The 19,081-nt window shown below is 49.3% G+C and overlaps 1 protein-coding gene across 4 annotated transcripts in view; it reads left to right on the top strand.

The window, feature by feature from the left end:
* Nucleotides 1–19,081, top strand: part of GMEB2 (glucocorticoid modulatory element binding protein 2) — a 156,062-nt gene that overhangs the window by 124,919 nt on the left and 12,062 nt on the right. For all 4 annotated transcript variants that reach the window (XM_085619598.1, XM_085619596.1, XM_085619597.1 and 1 more), the window contains exon 8: nucleotides 10,721–10,858. In XM_085619598.1, coding sequence (XP_085475724.1) covers nucleotides 10,721–10,858 — 138 coding nt within the window. The remainder of the gene's footprint in view (nucleotides 1–10,720; nucleotides 10,859–19,081) is intronic.

Here is a 19,081-nt window from a genome sequence, read left to right as displayed (position 1 = left end):
ATTGAGAACCATTTGAAAAACTTCCTCAGCATCTTCAGAGTATGAAAGCATGAGGTGGTGACGGCATTGACTTGGGTGGTCATGCAGAGTTTGTTGTTGATGACGATCCTGAGGTTCTTGGTGTGGATGTTGGTCCTAATTTTGTTGACCACTAGATGAAATCTTCCCAAAGATCACGGTTTCGATCTTGTTGGTGTTCAGCTTCAGGCAGTTGGTCTTCATCCAGTGTGCAATTTGTCTTGCAGTCATGACTACATTTTAGTCCTGTACTTTATCCAGGCACTGAGTGTCTTGAGTGAGTGAGTTGTGTGTCGGAGTAGGAAAGGACCTTACTGGTGGTATTGAGGAATTTAAAGCACAGCAGTGGATGAAAGTGCTGTAGGATCTTGCATGACACACTACATAAGAGATTTGGCCAGCATGAAATCTGCCAGTAATGTTCTTACGGGGTGGGACGGTGGGAAAGGGCACTGCACAGCACCACTGTTATGGCCTGCTTTGAGCTATGAGGAGCATCTTGGTGTGTGCTGTTTCTCTGCTTCTGGATAAAGGAATAGCTGGAAAGCATAGAAGTATATTCCTTACCGGACTATAAAAAATATAGAAGCCTTGGAGTTGGGTTCTAAGTTTCTGGATGCCACTACTTTGCCTCTTTTGTTTTGGTGGCAATGATGAGCGGCAACACTCTTTGTTCATAGAAGACATCTCTGAGCATTTCCTGAGTTAGCACCCACTTGTGCTCCTCTAAGAGATCCCTTCATATGTCATCTCAAAGGATATTCACCTTCTTATGTCATCTCAAAGGATATTCTGAAGCCCAAAAAAGGGACTGCAGTGACCTAAGGTCGTGAGAAGTATATGTTTAAAGTGTTCTTCATGATTAGCTTGGATTTCATCCTTGGATAATCCATTGTAACTTTATTGTCTGGGTGATCCAAATTAAATTTGACACTATTGATACATGGAACACCTTTAAAGTCAGCTAATTTAGTCTCTCTACAGCAACATATGTAAGTGTTTCAGACCTTCTCTGGTCAGCGACTTCCCTTTCACTGACAGTTGACCATGGTACGCTCCATAACACCGCTGTGCAACTTATAAAAGAGACAGTGGGTAAGTGACTTCTTGATGCAAATCCCCTTCAATATATTCCTACTGTGGCACCACCAAGGTAACAACTGATCCTAATTGGCTTTTTCATGACAAAATTGATCTTTTGGGCATTTTCAAAGAGATCTCTTATGAAATCTCTCATCCAAGAGGTTAATACACTTGACACCATGGGGCACAAAAGTGAGGAGATACATCCGGGTGTTGCATGAGGAAGTTTCCCAGATGATGACGTTTTCTGAAGACAGTCTGTACTTCGAAAATACATGCACACTGTCCAAAATTGCTCCTAAGTAGAGGATGATTTCAACTGGAATGTAGTCAACTTTTTGTAATTTTTTGGAGCCATAGATTGAGGAGACTATTGGTTGCACCTATAGATTTTGCAGGTGTGTCAAACAAGTGTTGTATTTGATCTGCCTATCCTCCTTGCGTAATATACATATGATTTCTGAAACCTCAGAAAAGCTGATACCACTGCCATAGACTTGAAGATGGCATGTGCGACAGACCTTAAGCTGTAAAAAAACAGAACTTTAGGTTGGTAGTATTTCTTGTTCACCCGGAAACAGAAAATCTAAAAATGTTTCCCAATTATTGTGAAGTGGAGACTTTGGGCCTCATGTAGGTAAATAAATTTTACCGGTTCTTAAATACCGAGCCGTACCGAATCGGTAAATTAGAATCGGTAAGTTATATGTAGGTAAAAATTCGGTAACAGTTACCGATTCGGTAACATTCGGTAATCGCGAATCGGAATTCACCGAATCGGTAAATACCGAGGTGGTATTTACCGATTCGGAAAATACCGAGGTGGTATTTACCGATTCGGAAAATACCGAGGTGGTATTTACCGAATCGGAAAATACCGAATCGGTATGTACGGATTCGGTAAATAAAATCACATGACTTGACGGAACAGCTAATCCTGTGCAACGACAGCCCACCCAACCAGGAAGTGGCCACACCCAGGCAGGTGTACATAATTAGCCGACTCTGGAGAGGCTTTGAGTGCAGAGGAGAGGCAGGGAGCCGTTGCCTGTGCGAGCGGGAAAACGAACAGCATGTCCAGCCAGAGAACACAGAGAGACGGAGGGGAAAGGAGGAGGAAGCTGAAATTTAGCCCCAAGGAACTCCAGGTGCTGGTGGAGGAGGTGGTGAAGCAGCACCAGAAGCTGTTTGGAAGGCAGTCCCTGCAAGTGCCTGAGGCTGAAAAGCGCAACATATGGCTGGCCATCCAGGCGCAGGTCAATGCTGTGGGAGTGACCCACAGGGACATTGAGGTCCTCAAAAAGCGCTGGTATGACCTGAGGATTGTAACCAAGAGGAAGATGGGCGACATCCAGAAGGAGGCCAGCCAGACCGGAGGTGGAACCAACAGGGCACCTGCCCTCACCGAACTGGAGGAGCTGGTGGCGGCCACAATCGAGCAAGAGAGCGTCGTGGGCCTCAGGGACGCCGACAGCTCTGCCAGAGCCGCAACACACCAAGGTAAGACGAAAGCACAGCAATGTAGCCCCCCCACCCCTATCCCACATCCCCCATTGTGAAACGAGAATCACACTGCAGTCCACACGTGTCAGTGCAGACAGGCAATGCATTCCGGGAGATGTAGTCAGGGTAACACTAACCATGACGTAAATGTTACAGGGCAACAAGGCATGTCACGCACTCGAGGCACAAGGAGACAGAGGACATTTTGGAATGTGAAATGATTTATTGTGACGCTTGCAATGCAGCCCTTCGGGGACACTGAGCCAATGTTGTATTTCTGTCCACAGATGTGACATCATGCAGGACAGGGCATGCTGCAGGAGAGACGGCACACCGGCCACAAATATCACCTCTAGCCAGCACAAGTTCAGACCAGGGAGCAGGCCCACTGGCAGCCGCACCACCAACACAGCCAGCCTCGCCGCACCCAGAGCCAGCATCACCTCACCGAGAGCCAGCATCACCTCAACCAGAGCCAGCATCGCCACTCATGTTCGAATCACCGGCCACATCTCCGCTTGCAGGTGTGAGAATGAGGAGGCGTCCAGCAGCCAGGCTACGAGCCTTAGACACCTCGTCAGACGACAGCATGGGCCCAGAAGACCGCACCAGGCCCCAGGAAGGGAGCCATGCCACTGTGCCCCACACCTCACAGGCAGCACAGACGGGAGCAAGAGGGCGCCGCAGGTCGCGTGTCCAGAGTCCACCAGCACCCATTGACGGCCATGGTGTCTTCTTGGGTCTCGAGGGCCAAATGTTGAAGCAACAGCGCCTGCAATCAAAGGCAGTCATGTCAGTCCAGAGGCACATGCGGGTGATGAAGACAACATTAGTCAACATGGACAATAACATTAGCGGCATGGCTGCGGGCATTCGGGACATGTCCCAGTCAATCCAGCAGTTGTGCAGCAAATTAGATGCTGACATCGAAGCACGGCGCCGGGAACGCCAGAGAAGGGACACTACCAGCAGGGCACTCAACCGTCTGGCAACTGCGACTTCTCTACTGTGCCGGCGCTCTGTGACGATGCAGGAGGGCCTAACACAGTGCTGCAGCGACCTGTCTCGGGGGATGGTGCAGGTGACAAGTGCACTAGGGGTGCTATTGACTAGTCAGGCGTCGACAACTGCTGCAGGGGATGCTGCGGAGAGCATCGACACCAGCAGCAGCATCACACCCCCCGTCCCAGAAGCACGCAGGAGCAGCAGGCGCCTTGGGGTTGGCACTAGTGAGGATGCACAGGCCGTGCAATCCACCACTGCAGCGCGTATGCGCAAACATTGATGTAGCCCTGCTTAGCCACTTCCCATTGGGTGACGTAACCCTGGACTTACTCCTTGTATAGATGTGATATTGCCAGATTGGCTTGTTCATGTGTTCATGGCGTGGTGCCACATTAAAACTACGTCATGACTTCTCACAACTCGCTGTGTCCCCTCACTTACTCAGAAATAGTTGCATGTGATCTCTGCCCGTCTCTCTCTCCCATCGATTGCAGTTGGCACTCTAGCTGCGTTGCCCTCTGGCTGGCCTGACTCATCCTCGTTGTCCTCAAAATATGTTAGTTCCACATCTGTACCTTTTTTCGTGGCAAGGTTGTGCAGCATTGCACAAGTGGCAATAATCTTGCAGCAGGTGATGGGTTTGTACTGGCGTGCGCCTCCGCTCTTGTGCAGGCAGCGGAACCTGCTCTTCAGTAGTCCAAACGTGCGCTCCACCACATTGCGTGTTGTTTTGTGTGCCACGTTGTATCGTCTCTCACTCTGGGTTGCTGGGTGTAGGTAGGGAGTGAGGATGAATGACCGGCATGCATATGCACTGTCGCCTAGATGAGTGAAAGGGAACCATCAGTAACATGCCTCTATACACTATGATTTGCAGGTTTCAAGGGGCGTCACTGTTACTCACCTAGCAGGTATCCCTCTCCAAATTCTCCGGCACTCAGTCGTGTGTAGATCCCACTATTCTGGAAGATGTAAGAGTCGTGGGTGCTCCCAGGAAACTTTGCAACAATATCTGTGATGATGTTCCCTGCATCACAGATCACCTGCACATTGATGGAGTGGGTGGACTTCCTGTTCCTGTAGATGTGCTCTGTGTCAGCTGGTGGACAGATTGGGATGTGTGTACCATCAATACAGCCGATGGGGGAACTGTGCCATGTGATAAAAGTCTGTTTTTGTTTTCTGCAGTGCAGCCTGTGTGTTTGGGAAGCTTATGTAGTGGTGCATTCTCTGCATCATGGCATCCAGGAACTTCATGAAGAAACGTGACAGGCAACTCTGGGATACCCCACCCACCGCAGCTGTCACCACCTGATAACTGCCGGATGCCAGCAGATGTAGGCTGCAGAGCACCTGCACATGTGGGGGTATGGCGTGCGCCCTTCTTATTGGCTGGTCCAGGAGTGGGTGAAGGTCCCTGATTAAGTCCATGATGGTTTCGGGGTGTAGCCTGTACCTCTCATGTATCTCTGCATCAGTCAGCTGGAATAGTGTGATGCGCTGTCTGTAGATGCGTTCCTCCCGTCGCCAAACCCTCAGTCCTGCTGCCTGTAGACGTAGGCGCCTTGCAATGACGTACATAGCGGCCATGTTGTCCACGCTGTTGCATTTTGGGATTGCTTATCTGCACTGTTGATGGTTACCACCTGCTTTCAATCCGTGTTAATTACCGACTCTTATTTACCGATTTTCTTGGATTTCTTAATTACCGAGTGCTCCTACATGTCATTTTAATTTTTACCACTTCATATTTACCACTTCATATTTACCGATTCGTTAATTGTGTATTCGGTAACTCTGATTCGGTATTTTGGAATTCGGTAAATATGAATCGGTATTTACCGCCTCATATTTACCGAAAAGTGGTTTTTGGACTCCTACATCTCACTTGTCTGAATACCGGTCGGTAACGGCATATTTACCGAAAATCGGCCGTTACCGACCGGTATTTGGCTACCTACATGAGGCCCCTAGTCCTATAAATCTGTTGCTCACATCCCACCCTCCTGTTGCAACTGCAGATGGATTTAGAGGATCACCAGCAACCAGAATTTCCCCTTTTCACCCATATGTTTGCTGTTTGAAAGGCATAATAAGGGTGGAGGTTACCAAATTGACCTTTTCCTTGGGAGATACCTTAAAGCCATACCATGGCAACAGTCATGAACAGAGAGCACTGCTGAGTCAGTGGTGGAACTAAAGATTTGGTTTTAAGTGTTTATACCATCTTTAAGTCTTCTCTTCGGTCCGTAAACATTGGATCTTCAATTTATGTGCTCAAGTGCCAGATAGCATGGGAACAGTGGCCGAGGAGTTCTGAGGAAATTGATGCTCCAAACAATTTTGCTGCTGCCTGCCAAATTTACTTGAAGTGAGTATCCTTGTTTGGATGAGTAGTAGATGGTGAGTGGGAGCTGAATCTATGGAAACAGTGCAGACTGTCAAGGAATTGCAGGGGTATTCTCTCTAATAGGAGGATCAGAGAATCTGCAGGGGGGTTCTCCCTTAGAAATAAACGAGCTGATCGAAGACTTAAATCGGGTCTCTGGTTTCTTCGTTGGCATGACAAACACCTCCCTGATTGAAACTGCGGATTTGATGTATTTCAGGTTTGCGCTGCAAAGTACTGAAAGTAGCAGGTGCCTGTTTGTATGGGGCAGAGGTGTTGATATTAAGCTTGCTTACTGTCCTATTACTGACCTATTGAACTATGACTTCTTCCAGGGAAAATATTGATTGTATCATCTCAGGTTGCCAGGGTAATATGCTTACCAATCAAGGACTGCACAGAAATTCATTTTATCAACTGGCCTGTGATGTCTTCTCTGTCTTCAACATGATGGTGTCTCTTGTATGGTGAAGATGGCCTCTCGTGCGTAATCTGTCTCTACAAAGTCAGCTTCTACAAGGTCAGCTGTCCTAAGTCTGTAGAGCATATACCCATGGACATCCCTCTGGTATTAGAAGAACCACAATAAGCTAGATGTATGGTAGTAGGTGCTATAGGACACTATATGATGAGGCAGAGGATGGCCAACTGCCCTGAAAAATGAATGTTTGCGGTTGTACTTTTTCCCCTTGTTGAAGCCGATCTCTGTGGGAAGCATTCACTTGAGCCTCATATTGAAGTAAACTTTGTCATTGAAACTCTTGTTGCTAAAGCCCTTGTGGCTGAAGAAGATTCTAGTGACTAAAAGCATCTCAAGCAATTTAAGGACATTGAGTGACACCAAAACACTGCTTCAAAAGCTTCTATGCATTGAAAAATAGCTGAAGTAAAAAAAAACGTGGAAAAGTGAACTGCTCAACTGACACTGCTAGTGCTTGGACACTGAAGCTTCTTGATTTAAATTTTGTTCTACTCTGTAATTTTTTTATATCTTTTCTCCGATTTTGTAGAGCGTAAACTATCATCCAAAAGGGTATACTTGTCTTAATAAATCTAGCTAAGAAGTCTAGATTTAGGTGAAAAGTAAGCACTCCGCGAGAAAAACCATGGGGCCCATTAGGATGGCGGGCGTACTTCAGTTGGTCCGCAATCCTGGAACTGGCCGCCAGACGTGCGGCGGTCCTGCACCGCTGATTAGGATGCGACCGCCACCCTGGTGGTCGCATCCTGCATATTTGACATTGCGGCGGGTGCTGCTTACAGCAGCACCCGCCGCAATGCCAAATTAACATGTTGTGCATTCCCATGCACAACGTGGCAGGCACTGTGCGGTGCCTGCCACCTTGTGCATGGGAATGCAGGGGGGTACCATGGGTACCCTCCAAGTGCACCCCCCACTCCCCGGGGGCCTGCAACGGGCCCCAAAGCGCATCGCCACCAGCATTTCCATGGCAGCATCACCGCCATGTAAAGGCCTTTTACACCAGGCATCATAATTGTGCCCCAGCTCCGCCCAGCCGCCAATCGGAACGATTGCCGACCGGCAGAAAAGCGGCGGACGCACTTTGCGTCTGCAGCGATACCCCCCGCCATAATAATATGGCGGGGGTAAATCAAGTTGGGATGGCGAGCGGATCGCCACCGCCGAGCTGGCGGTGGGGATCCACCCGCCATCCTAATGACCCCCCATGTTTTAAGTGTCACACGGAATGAAAGCTTGATCTGAAATAGTGTGTGGGGAAGTGCGTTCTAATGTTTGACTGCTATGACTGAAAATGAGTGCCCTCCCGCCCGTGAAAGATGACATTTGGGAACAGTAAGAAGGCTTTGTGACATGGATCTAAGTTTTCTTGTAGGGGATACTTGTGAAATTGTGAGCATTATTGCAGAGGGCCTCGATTGTCATAGACTTGATTTACAAGACAGAGAGATTTGAACAGAATCCTTTTACATCTAGGAAGTCAGTGGTGTGCTGACATGCAAGTGGAAAGGTATGCATGCCAAGGAAGGAAGACCCAGATCAAAGACTTTCTTCGTACACTTGCCTGTTGAAGGCAAACTAGTAGAATTTCATGGTTTATCTATCAAAGTCGCTGAGACGTCAGGTAGAACAGAGCTGCTGAATGCCCTGGTGTGCCAGTAATCTAATGTCTTCAAGCCATGAAATTAAGTTTGTGTCTGTGCTTTGAAGCAGGTGGAAACCCTACTGTACGAGGTCAGGAACAGAGTTAATTTCCACAATAGAAAGTGGTGATTAACTGATTCTTTTCAGGATTTTAACAAGAACAAGAATCAAAGTACATTGAACAGTAGTTACTCAATATATTCCGATCAGCCAGTGGTTTCTTCAATAAATGAAGAACCATGGCTTTATCCATCAAGAAGGAACAAAATCTTCTCTGAGAGATAAATCACATAGATTATTGAGCACTTGATCTGCGGAATCTGTAACAGATTGTAGAGTAGAGGCAGAGGTGCGGAATCGGTAAGAGAATGTAGAATTGAGTCAGAGCAGGGATCAAAGGGAGAGCAAGATTTAGTGGTGCAGATATGTTTTTTGCTAGTACCAAATCGTATGAAAGTAATTTTGGTGCATTAAGTGATCAGTGTCATAATTCGGATGTTGTACAAGGTTCTCCATTTTCCTCCAATATGTGTTTTTTCATGAGAGGTTAAAGCGGGCTTTCAGTCAAATGTATGTTATAGCACAAAATATTTAATAAGAAGTGACTTTAAAGATAAACTTTTTTGTTCTATAGGCTGATCACTTTAGGAGATCATTTAAAAGAATGTTAATTCTGAGATGAGGCACACACATTTATGAGTATTAAAAGTTCTCATAATAGAGAAGTACTGTAAGAATTGCTGCCCCTGTGATACCCACCATCCATATCCAACTTGAACTGGCTTTGTCTGCACGCAAAAAGAACCATACAAAGCAGAATAGTGCAGTGCATTTGAATGATGGTCCATCATTATACTTTCATAGCAAGAACACAATTTGTTATAAGTGGGTGATATAGAAAACTAGGCTTTTGTTGCAGTTAGCCCCCAAATTGTTGCCCCTTATTTAGCTACTAGATGCAGATTTTCGACTCCAACAGTGCACTGAGGCCTGCTTCCCAGACCTCTGTTCCAATGCTCCTGCCCTAAAAACAAGGTGTTTTCCAATTGTGCTACAATCGGCAAAAGATGTTATCACTCCTGTAAGTCACCAGTTAATGATACTCCTGGTACCCAAGGCAGGGATACTAAAAAGAGTCCCTAACGGCTGCAGCATATCTTATGCCACCCTAAGCGACCCACATATAAATTCCAGACAGACTGCTATTGCAGGCTGTGTGACATTGTGCAAAAAGTGAGTGAAAACACGTCATGACACACGCCTATATGTCATGCCAAAGTCATTGCATCTAATATATGCAATTCGCCCCTATAGCAGGCCTTTAAGCCCTAAGGCACGATGCATTATATTTTATGTGAGAACATATCTGCATTAACAAATGTACCCTTGCGGTGTCTAGTTCTATTACTAGATATCCCGCCAGCCTATCTGCTACACCCGACCTTCGTAGATCAACTGATTAACCCTGATGCTCTGCAGACCTCAGGAAACCCGGGGGGCTGCCAGTTCCTTGGAGTAGAGGAGCTACTCCCCTTCAGCCGCAGGCACCAAAGAAGCAAGACCCGGTACCCAGACTAGCCGCCTATGGAGTCTACCGATGCAGCAGCTGCCCAGGAAGAGGTAGCAGTTCTCCTACAAGTCAGATACGTCCTCCCTCCAAGTATGGGGTGCGCCAGGAATGACTGCTTGTTTCTGGTCCAGGGACGACCCGGCTTGGCAGTTCGGGCTGGACTGTTTCCATGAGGCACAGGGTCAAGACTGATTTGCATATGGCCAGGTCTAAACTGGGGTGGCATGGTGAGCAAAAGAATGATGGATTTAACCCAGATCTCTTGACTGGGGGTGAATGTTTTGATTTGTTCTGCATTCAGTCCATCAATTGTGTGTCTTTTGCAGTAATTAGAAAAGGCAGAAGTGTGGTATGAACAATATGTAGAAAACAAATGTTATTATTAATGTGAGAAGATCTGAACCTGATGTGCCAGAGTGTAGTGGCTTAATAGAATGTCAAATTTGCATCAAATACATGAACTATTCCAGTGGTACATTATTGAACATTTTCTTATGGACATAACATGGTTTTTAATGTTGACATTGTATTGGACCACTCAGAACATCAAAGTATCTACACGCGGGCACATTCCTGTCATGGCCATCCATTCACCAAAATGTCATCGATAACAGAAGTGCACCGTTCTCTCCTCCCTGCACCTTCCTACCCTGCAAAACCTCCCATATGGAGGGACACTTCCCTCAATGAAATAACAAGAATGTACTACCTTAAGGCTCTCCACAGCCTCCTCTTAAAGTCATGCTTTCTGCTTTTGATATTGCATTCATTTTCCAAGAGAAGGGTCAGATGGACCAATGGTAAACAAGGGGAGCAGCTCCTATGCCTACTAATTGCATCAAAGAATATTATGCATGTTGTTGCTACATAAAATATAGTAAATTTCTATTTTCACTGTCTAGCTAGGATTCAAATCTATGCCTCAAAGAGGTAACAATTTTAGTGTGTTGGGCTTTCTTGCTATCTTGTTATAGCTTGTCACCTCTACTCAGTCACTGAGTTCATCTTCATTTTCCTTGCTGTCCAGATGATACCTTCAACTTCTGGCAAGGTCTAAGGGATGCAGGCCTGCTCGAAGAGGTGATCCAGGAGTTACACCAGGAACTTTTGGAAACTATAAAGGGGATTCAGTTGCGGCTACAGGACCCACCCCTGCAGCACCAGGGTAAGAAACTGAAGTACAAGGGCGGTACAGATGTACGATTGGGAACTGGCTCCCCATCCATACCAAGGTAGCTAAGGAAAAGTGTGAGTTATCATTCTTACAGGTTATTACTTTCAAAGCATTTGCCCTCTCACATTTTGGCTGTGCAACAAATCAGATTTGTTCTTCGCACAGAACATCCATCTTAATTCTTAACAATCTGGATTCAATTTGTGGGGTAGGATGGAGATATCTGCCCATATATTGATGTATAACTGACAACACTGTGTGCTGGATGGGTAGGATTTGTCCCTTCCTTCTTCTTTATCTATCAGCAGCTTTTGATATCGTTGACCAATGGGGCATTGATTAACATTCTTTGTACGTACTTGCTTGTGACTGAGTACTGAGTTCTCCTTACTAGAGCTTAATAAGCAATTTTTCCAGGTTGGATTCTCCATGACTAATCACCTGCACATGATGTGCAGAGTGCTACATAATTTGACCTTAGCACCAAGTCTAATACCTAGGACAAGCATCTCAATCCATTTGACATTCAGTTAAGCCTTTGGATGTTTTCAGTGGCCGGAGGGACTGTCTCTGAGTCATGGATGACTGGATGTCCACTCACACTTTAAAACGAAATCCCATACAATTATGTTTCCTTATTTTTTCCACGCCTTTATCCACTATGGATTGGCCTTTCGTTCTGTGTTCCTAGCCTCACCTCTCCATTGGTGTCATCTGTTAGGTCACCGAACTTCCGATTGAATGTATAAACTTATCTCAAAAATCATATTTATGCACATTCTAAATCTTGTTTTTTCATCTACTCATTCTTAAGAAAATAAACCCTCTTCTATTTTCATCAGACGTTTGGTTTGCAATGAAATCTTGAGTTTTTGCTCGATTGTACTGTGCAAATTAACCCATGGTCGGCTTATGAGCTTTTTTCTCATACACCTTTTAAGTGCATACTCCTTACACTCGGACATCACCCCACATAGGCAATGAGAGCACCACAACTTTGCGAGATGTAGTTCTAGATGTTTTGGTGGTGGCGTTTCTGGCTTTACATTTTAGGATGAAACCTATTATTCTGCCTCCTAATTCTTAGAAGTGCCTCATGTAGTCGACCATCTTGGTATCAAAGGGGTACCCAAGTACCAGAGTTTGGTCCGCAATCCCTGCAACTGTATACTTTGCCAACCTTTCAAACATTTTGCAAGAATTAAACTCTTGCCAATAACAAGTGACAGGAATGCTTCTAAAGTGTCATGAAACTAGTACTAAAGAGCTCTAAAAATGTTTGGGGTAGTGTCTTAACCCTACAGGGTGCTAGCACCTTCTGTGTTTTTTTTAATGTATAACTTGATTTTAATTCCTATATTTTTATAGACCTATTAATAAACACCTATTAATTTTCTAAAGTAAAGCACTGAGTGAACTTCGATGACCTCTTTATCCTTAGAGTTGAGTGCACCGGTTTTGTGGCCTCGGAACGCAGGTGGTAAACAACAGTACCCAACCTAGATACTTTCTAGTGTCTACTGACTGTCCATGATTCCAAGAATAGGCCTTATACATGTTATTTGTCACTTGCTTTAAAACGTTTAGGGCCAGATAAGTAAAGGGTTTTAACATTCGCAAACCCTCCGAATCGGTAAATTAGAGGGTTTGCAAATGCTAAAACTCTTTTTCTAATGTACTAAATGCATTCAGTGATTCGAAAAATTATTTCCGAATCACTAAATGTGTTTAGAAATGGATACTGACTCAGTATTTAGAACGGCGTGTTGTAGGCATCCCTTCCAAGTACCGACTCAGTAAGCTATGTATCAATGTTTTTAAACAAAACTCTGTCGCACAACACTGATATTTTACTTTGCGACCTACCTCATTAATATTCATGAGATAGGTCGAACTTCGACCCACTATGAGTCAGTATTTCGCGAACCAACCTATTAGTACATAGTTTGGTTTGTAAAATACCATGGTGGTCGCAAAAATACAGGTCGCAAATTGCTACTAGTATTTTGCAACCAGTGTTTAATACGTCTGGCCCTTATCCTATCAGTAGGAGCCCTACCCATTAAGGCATTCTTCTTCATTTGGGAAAAACTCATGTGTGAAGGAACTAATGGCTTGAAGTATTCATTCATACATTTCACCATTTCTTCCATTTTCCTTTTTGTTGATGAAACATTTTACTACATCCATGTGGAGATGAGAGGAGCAAAGTGAGAGAAGAGGGAGTTAAAGTTGGGAGTAGGTCAGTCAACCCACTTTGAGGCTAGGCTTCTAGGCTTTTGAAGTGTTATATTTGATAGAGACTTCTAGCTGCAGATTCCTTTCCGTAGAATTATGCCCAGGCACCAGACTGGTTCCAGAAACTTGTGAGCAGTACCCCTGCATGCCAATAGGTGACATTGATCAGCTCCGCATGGCGTTGTCCTAGCCACAAGTGACATGCACATGGCCTATATAGGCGCCACCCCAGCACACTGTCAGTTCTTTTGTTTCCACGCCAGTCAGCACTGATTCAGTGAGAGCTGCCACTAGTTACTTTTTGACTAGCCTTTTTTCAAGTTCTGTCGAAGCAATTTCGAGAAGTTTTTCTCCTGGTATGGTAGGAATGTCATCTAGAAAGGCTGACTTCAAGGCCTGCAACGCCTGTCAATGATGGACCCTCACCATGTTTGCCTCTGGTGCCTGAAGCGCCACCATGCCATTAAGACCTGCAGCGACTGTCGCACGATGAATCCAAAGGCATAGAGGGATCAGTCCCTCAAGCCCCTGATGCCTCGATGTGTGATGCTGCGACTGTCTCAATCCTGGGCGAGAGGAAGGTCTTGGGATCAGCAGCAGAGCCCCAAGTTTTTGTTGCACTCTAAGTCGTCGGGTCACTCGGGTAAGTCCCACTGCTAGAAGAAGAGTAAGAAGTTGAAGCGGTTTTGGACTTCACCTCGTAGGTCGGCCGCCAAAATAAGGGAACGTCATCATTTGAGACCTGGCTCTGCGGTTGAGCCAGCACTTGGGTCGGCTCCACGCTTCCCTGAGTTTCCAGGAGCCGGAGCAACCTCCATTCAACTTCAGTATTTTTATGAGGCCATGCGCCTCATATTTGAGCGGCCCGTTCCGGCTGCAATGCCTTCGGGCCCTGCGGGTTCGTGATGGGTCCCTACTGGTTACCCAGTCCTGCACACACTTGCGGCTCTGGCACCAATCAGGCCCATTGTATCTCCTGATGGATCCGGACTGGCACCGGTTGTACCACTGAAACCTTCCCTGGCTCCGGTCCCAATACTGATGCTCCTGGTGCCGCCATCCCCATTCTGATCCTAACACGGTGCTGGAGAGACGTCGTTCGACGCCGCCCAGAGCCATGCCTTCCAGGCTGGAGCCTGAGCCCTGTTCCTGAGGGCTAGGATGAGGGGAGGATTGGGAGGGCTAGGATGAGGGGAGGATTGGGAGGGCTCACTTTACCCTGAGGAATACCAGCCTTTAGATCTCTTAATAGACTGATGTGAGGACGTGCCGTAGGCCAGTGGACTGGACATTTCTCCAGATACTGGCATTCTTTCTTCCCCTACCATGGCTATGGAGGAGGGAGCGTCTTTTGCAATGGTGGTGAGAAAGGCTGCTGAGATCCTGGACCTTAGCTTGCCCTCTGTAGCAGTCAGGACTAACATCTTGACAGAGGTGCTTCAGCTGGGAGTGGCCCCCTCAGAACTTCTGGTCCCATTTAATAAAGCCTTTACTGACGTCCTGCTTATGACTTGGTCCAATCCCAGCTCAGGGGCTCCTGTGAACAGGACAATTGCCCGCTTCCACTGCCCCGCCCCAGGGGACCCCAATTTTCTCACACAACACCCCACCCTGGAGAGCTTGGTGGTCTAAGTCTCTACCTCCCATGTAAATCCATGCTCATTCCCTACCACCCCTCCAGATGTGGAATCCAAGAGACTAGACACTTTATGGAAGAAGATGCTTTCTTCCACCAGCCTGGCACTGCAGTCTGTGAACACTGCATGCTTTTTGGGCTGTTACTCCCATGCTATATGCGACTCGGTTTTGCAGGTGCTGCCCATAGTCCCAGGGGAGGCAGAGCCATACTCTCCCAAGCTGTGGCCAACGGGAGAGATGCAGATATGTTCACGATCAGATGTGGCCTGGATACCACAGACTCGCTAGGCAGAGTGGTTTAATTGACAGCGGCCTTACGGCACCACACCTGGCTGACGCCAATTGGCTTTTCAGGGGATGTCCAAGCATCTCTTATGGACATGCCCTTTGATGGCTCCTGTCTCTTCAGAGACAAGGCGGATTCAGCACGGAAGCGCTTTAAGTACAGCAGGGCTACGGCCAGGTACTTGGTCCTTTTTATGGCCCCTGGCCACCCCCAACCTGCCTTTTGCTCCTTTTGTGGCACCAGAAGGGGCCTCCAGCCATATCTATACCTGCCCAACTACTACAATGTGCAAGCTTCCTAGGATGTGTGTGGCAGAGGACCCGGTACCCGAAGGCCTCTTGAGTTGGGTGGTCAGAGATCGGGCCAGTCTCCCCCGGCAGCCGCAGCCGCCAAACCCTTAAAGTTTCCCCGCTTACCATCATGGCTACCCAGTGGGAGGCAGATACACCATCATCTGCCCCACTGGACTTCTATAACATAAGACCGGTGGGTTCTGCAGATTGTCCGGAGAGGATCCTCCCTCTCATTCGAAACTACCCATCCACCCTTGCCACCTGCTTGTGACAGGCTGACGGAGGACCATCTTACCTTGCTCTGCCAGGAAAGGATGGCTCTCTTGTCTAAGGGAGCCATAGAGAGGGTGCCAACGCCTGAAGTATGTTGTGGTTGCTGTTCCCACTACTTTGTGGTGCCCAAGAACGACGGAGGCCTTCATCCTATCCTAGACCTGCGCTGTCTCAATTTCTCTCTCAAGAAGGTGAAGTTAAAAATTCTCACGCTCAGGGCGTGGCTTGGCAAGCCATCATGGCGGACGTGTGCTGAGTGAGCTCCGTCCAGCCCGCTTTGCATCCTGAATTTATCCTGACTCTCACGACTTCCAAGTGATTCTCGAGGTGACTCCGCAGCACCGACAAAACCCCAGAGACGCCTGATGTGAGTTTGAGGCACCCAACGACAGCTGGTGGCAGAGAGATCGAGCCGCACACGGGGTGCGGCCTAGCAACCGGTGGAGGAGCTGGGGTGTTGCGTTGGGGATATCCAGAGGGAGCGGAGAGACGTGTGACGATCTTGGCCATGCCCGCAGGTGCTGTGCGATGCCCGGAGTACCCCAGAGACATCGGAGGACGGCGACGGCGGCCGGGGGATTGACCGCCCCCGCGTCTTTACAGCGCGGCCAGCAACGAGATTGAAGGGGGAGGCAGGCCGGCCGGCCGGACCGGGCCGCGCTGGTGAGGAGTGAGGCGGGAGCTGCGGCCTGCGGCTGGGTCCCCTGACTGTCGGGGCGCTCTGCGGAGATTGGCGCTTCGGCGGAAAAGAGGCCAGCAACATAGGCGGTGGAGCAGCTCGCCGCGGCACACTCCACCCCCTCCCCCGCCCAGGGCTGCAATAAGGGAGCGGCGGCACGACCGGGCCGCGTGGGGAAGACTTGCGAGATCTGACATCGGTTTCCCTCCACTCCAGCGGACCCCCCCCCCCCCGCGGCGGCAGCCGGCTGGATCTTGGCCCCACCCGCGGCTGCGGTGATCTGCCCGGGCAACTCCGGTGACATTGTGGGACGGCGGCGGCCCAGGGGGTTGACCGCAAGCTTGTGGCTCTGCAGTGAGGCCTGAGTGAAGTCAAAGGGGGAGATACGGCGGCCGGATCGGGCAGCACAGGTGAGGAGGGCCGCGGGGGGGTGGGTGCTGCTGCCCGCGGGTGAGTCCCCTGGCCATCGAGACACTTGCGGCAGTGAATGCCTCAGAAGAAGGGGGGCCAGGGGCATGGGCGATTGAACAGCTCGTCGCAGCGCTCCCCCCCCCATACCCAGGGCCACAGTTGGGGATCGGCGGCACAACCGGGTCGCGTGGGGTGAGATTGAGTATCCCGGCATCTATTTCTCTTCCTCTCCAAGCAGATACAACCCCTCCCCTTCCCAGTGGACACCCACATCGGCGGCAGTTCAGACCGCGTGGCCCCGGAGAGTGGTGATTGCTACGGTCCGCAGTGGAGCTATGCAACTTGGGGCGTGTCTGGGCCCCCACTGTCATCCCAGAGCGTGATTGCATCGGCGGTCGGTCGGACCGAGAGCCCCGGGGGTGGCTCGCTGGCCTTGGTTCAGGTGCGAATCCCCATAGGCGACTGTTTGGGATTCAGGTCGGACTGTGTGGGCCTGTTCTGGAGAGACCTCCGCGTCTACGCCTGGTCCGGCTCTTCCCGGATCTGCGGGGGGACCACGGAGGGCAGTCATGACAAGGGACAAAGGCAGCAGCGGCTCGCCCAAGCATGGGCCCACTGATAAATTCACTCGACCAGGAGCGGCGGCTGGCGCTACCGGGGGCCAGAAGGAGGCCATGCCGAACAATGCGGCCCTCATGGTGGCGATCACCCAATCCAGGGACATGTTGGATGCCAAAATCGGAGCAGTGGGCTCGGACGTTATGCTACTGCGGCAAGACTTGCGCAATGCAGTGTCCCGCATCACCGAAGCGGAGACCCGCATCACGGGAGTAGAGGACGACGTCACGGTACTGAAACAGAAGGTGGCAAATATGGAGACTGTTCAGAAGGGCCTGGCGCTTCGGGTCGAGGATGCAGAAGGACGGGCCCGGCGCAATAACCTGCGCTTTGTTGTATTTCCGGAGGGCTGTGAAGAGGGTAACATGGAGCGCTTCCTCACGCAATGGCTGGAAAGCTGGCTCCGGAAGCCATGTCCCGGTGTTTTGTCGTGGAGCGGGCCCACAGAGCACTTATGCAGAAACCCCCGCCGGGGGCTCGCCCACAGCCAGTGATAGCGAAGCTCCTGGACTACATTGACCGTGATGCCATACTGAAGCAGGCCCGGGCCAAAGAACCTCTGCTCTATGGTAATGTGCGTATCCTAATCTTTCCGGACTACACGCGGCAAGTGCAGCAACAGCGCCAATCATTCATGGCCGCGAAGGCCCGTCTGAGGGACCTTAAGCTCCCATACGCCCTCCTGTTCCCGGCTCGCCTGCTGGTGGTATACCGCTCCCGCACACTTCTTTGACACCCCGGAGGAGGTCTTCAAATGGACGGATGAAACAGTACGGGTGAGAGCACAGATGCCGCCCGGGAGGGAGTCGGATTCCTCATCGAGCGAGGTGGCCCAGAGGGATCCCCGAGGACAGCAACAGAGGGGCAATAGACGATCACGATCCCGGCAGCGCTCCCTGTCCTGCAAGGCCTCCTCTCGAGGGGGCCCTGTTCCTGGACGACAGACATTGGAACCCTAACATTTGATGTTGATGTGGTGCTGTGGAGTTTAATACCCTGATGAATAATCTTCGGGGGAGTCTAAATGGGGGCTGGTTCTCCGCCAGTCTCGTACTGGTCGGGGTCGAGCCCGGAGGACATGGGCTGTAAGTTGGGGATCCATTGGTTGGGGCAGTCCCCGTCCCCCCGTTGGGGATTGGGAGCTAGCCCTGCCGTGACAGATACTTCAGTGTTTTTGAGGTATGGGGTGGGGGTTTGTTGGGGGGGGACTGTTTAAGGTTACGAGTCGCACTTCCGTTATGGGTCCGCTATTCTACACACATGCACCGCCACTGCCTCCTGTCTGTTATACAGAACTATTCACTCCCTTATGGCTAGCGTGCCTAGTGGCGGTCAGACAACCCCAGGTACTCTTCGCATTTTAAGATGGAACGTGCGTGGGGCCCTGGACAAAATCAAACTGGGGGCCTTACTCCACCAGGCAAAGAGGGTTAGAGCTGATATCCTTCTGTTGCAGGAAACTCACCTTATGGGTACGAAGGCCCTGTGCTTGCAGCGCTATGGGTTCCAACAGGTCTTTCATGCCAGGTTTACGAGGGGTTCAAGGGGAGTAGTGATCCTGGTGCACCGCAGGGTCCCCTACATACATGAGCAACAGTGGACTGACACACAGGGGCGCTATTTGTTTATCCGGGGCAAGATTGGGGAGGATCCCATGGTACTGGGTTGCATATATGCCCCCCCCCCTTACAGTGGACACTGGTGGAGAGGCCGATATATCCGATGTGTTATCCGTAGTGGGCGGGGACTTGAACCCCCGCAAAATCCACACTGTGGGT

Source organism: Triturus cristatus, chromosome 7 (assembly GCF_964204655.1).
Source record: "Triturus cristatus chromosome 7, aTriCri1.1, whole genome shotgun sequence".
NCBI lineage: Eukaryota > Metazoa > Chordata > Amphibia > Caudata > Salamandridae > Triturus > Triturus cristatus.
The sequence above is the reverse complement of the archived record's forward strand: the minus strand, read 5'-3'. Positions and strand labels throughout refer to the sequence as shown.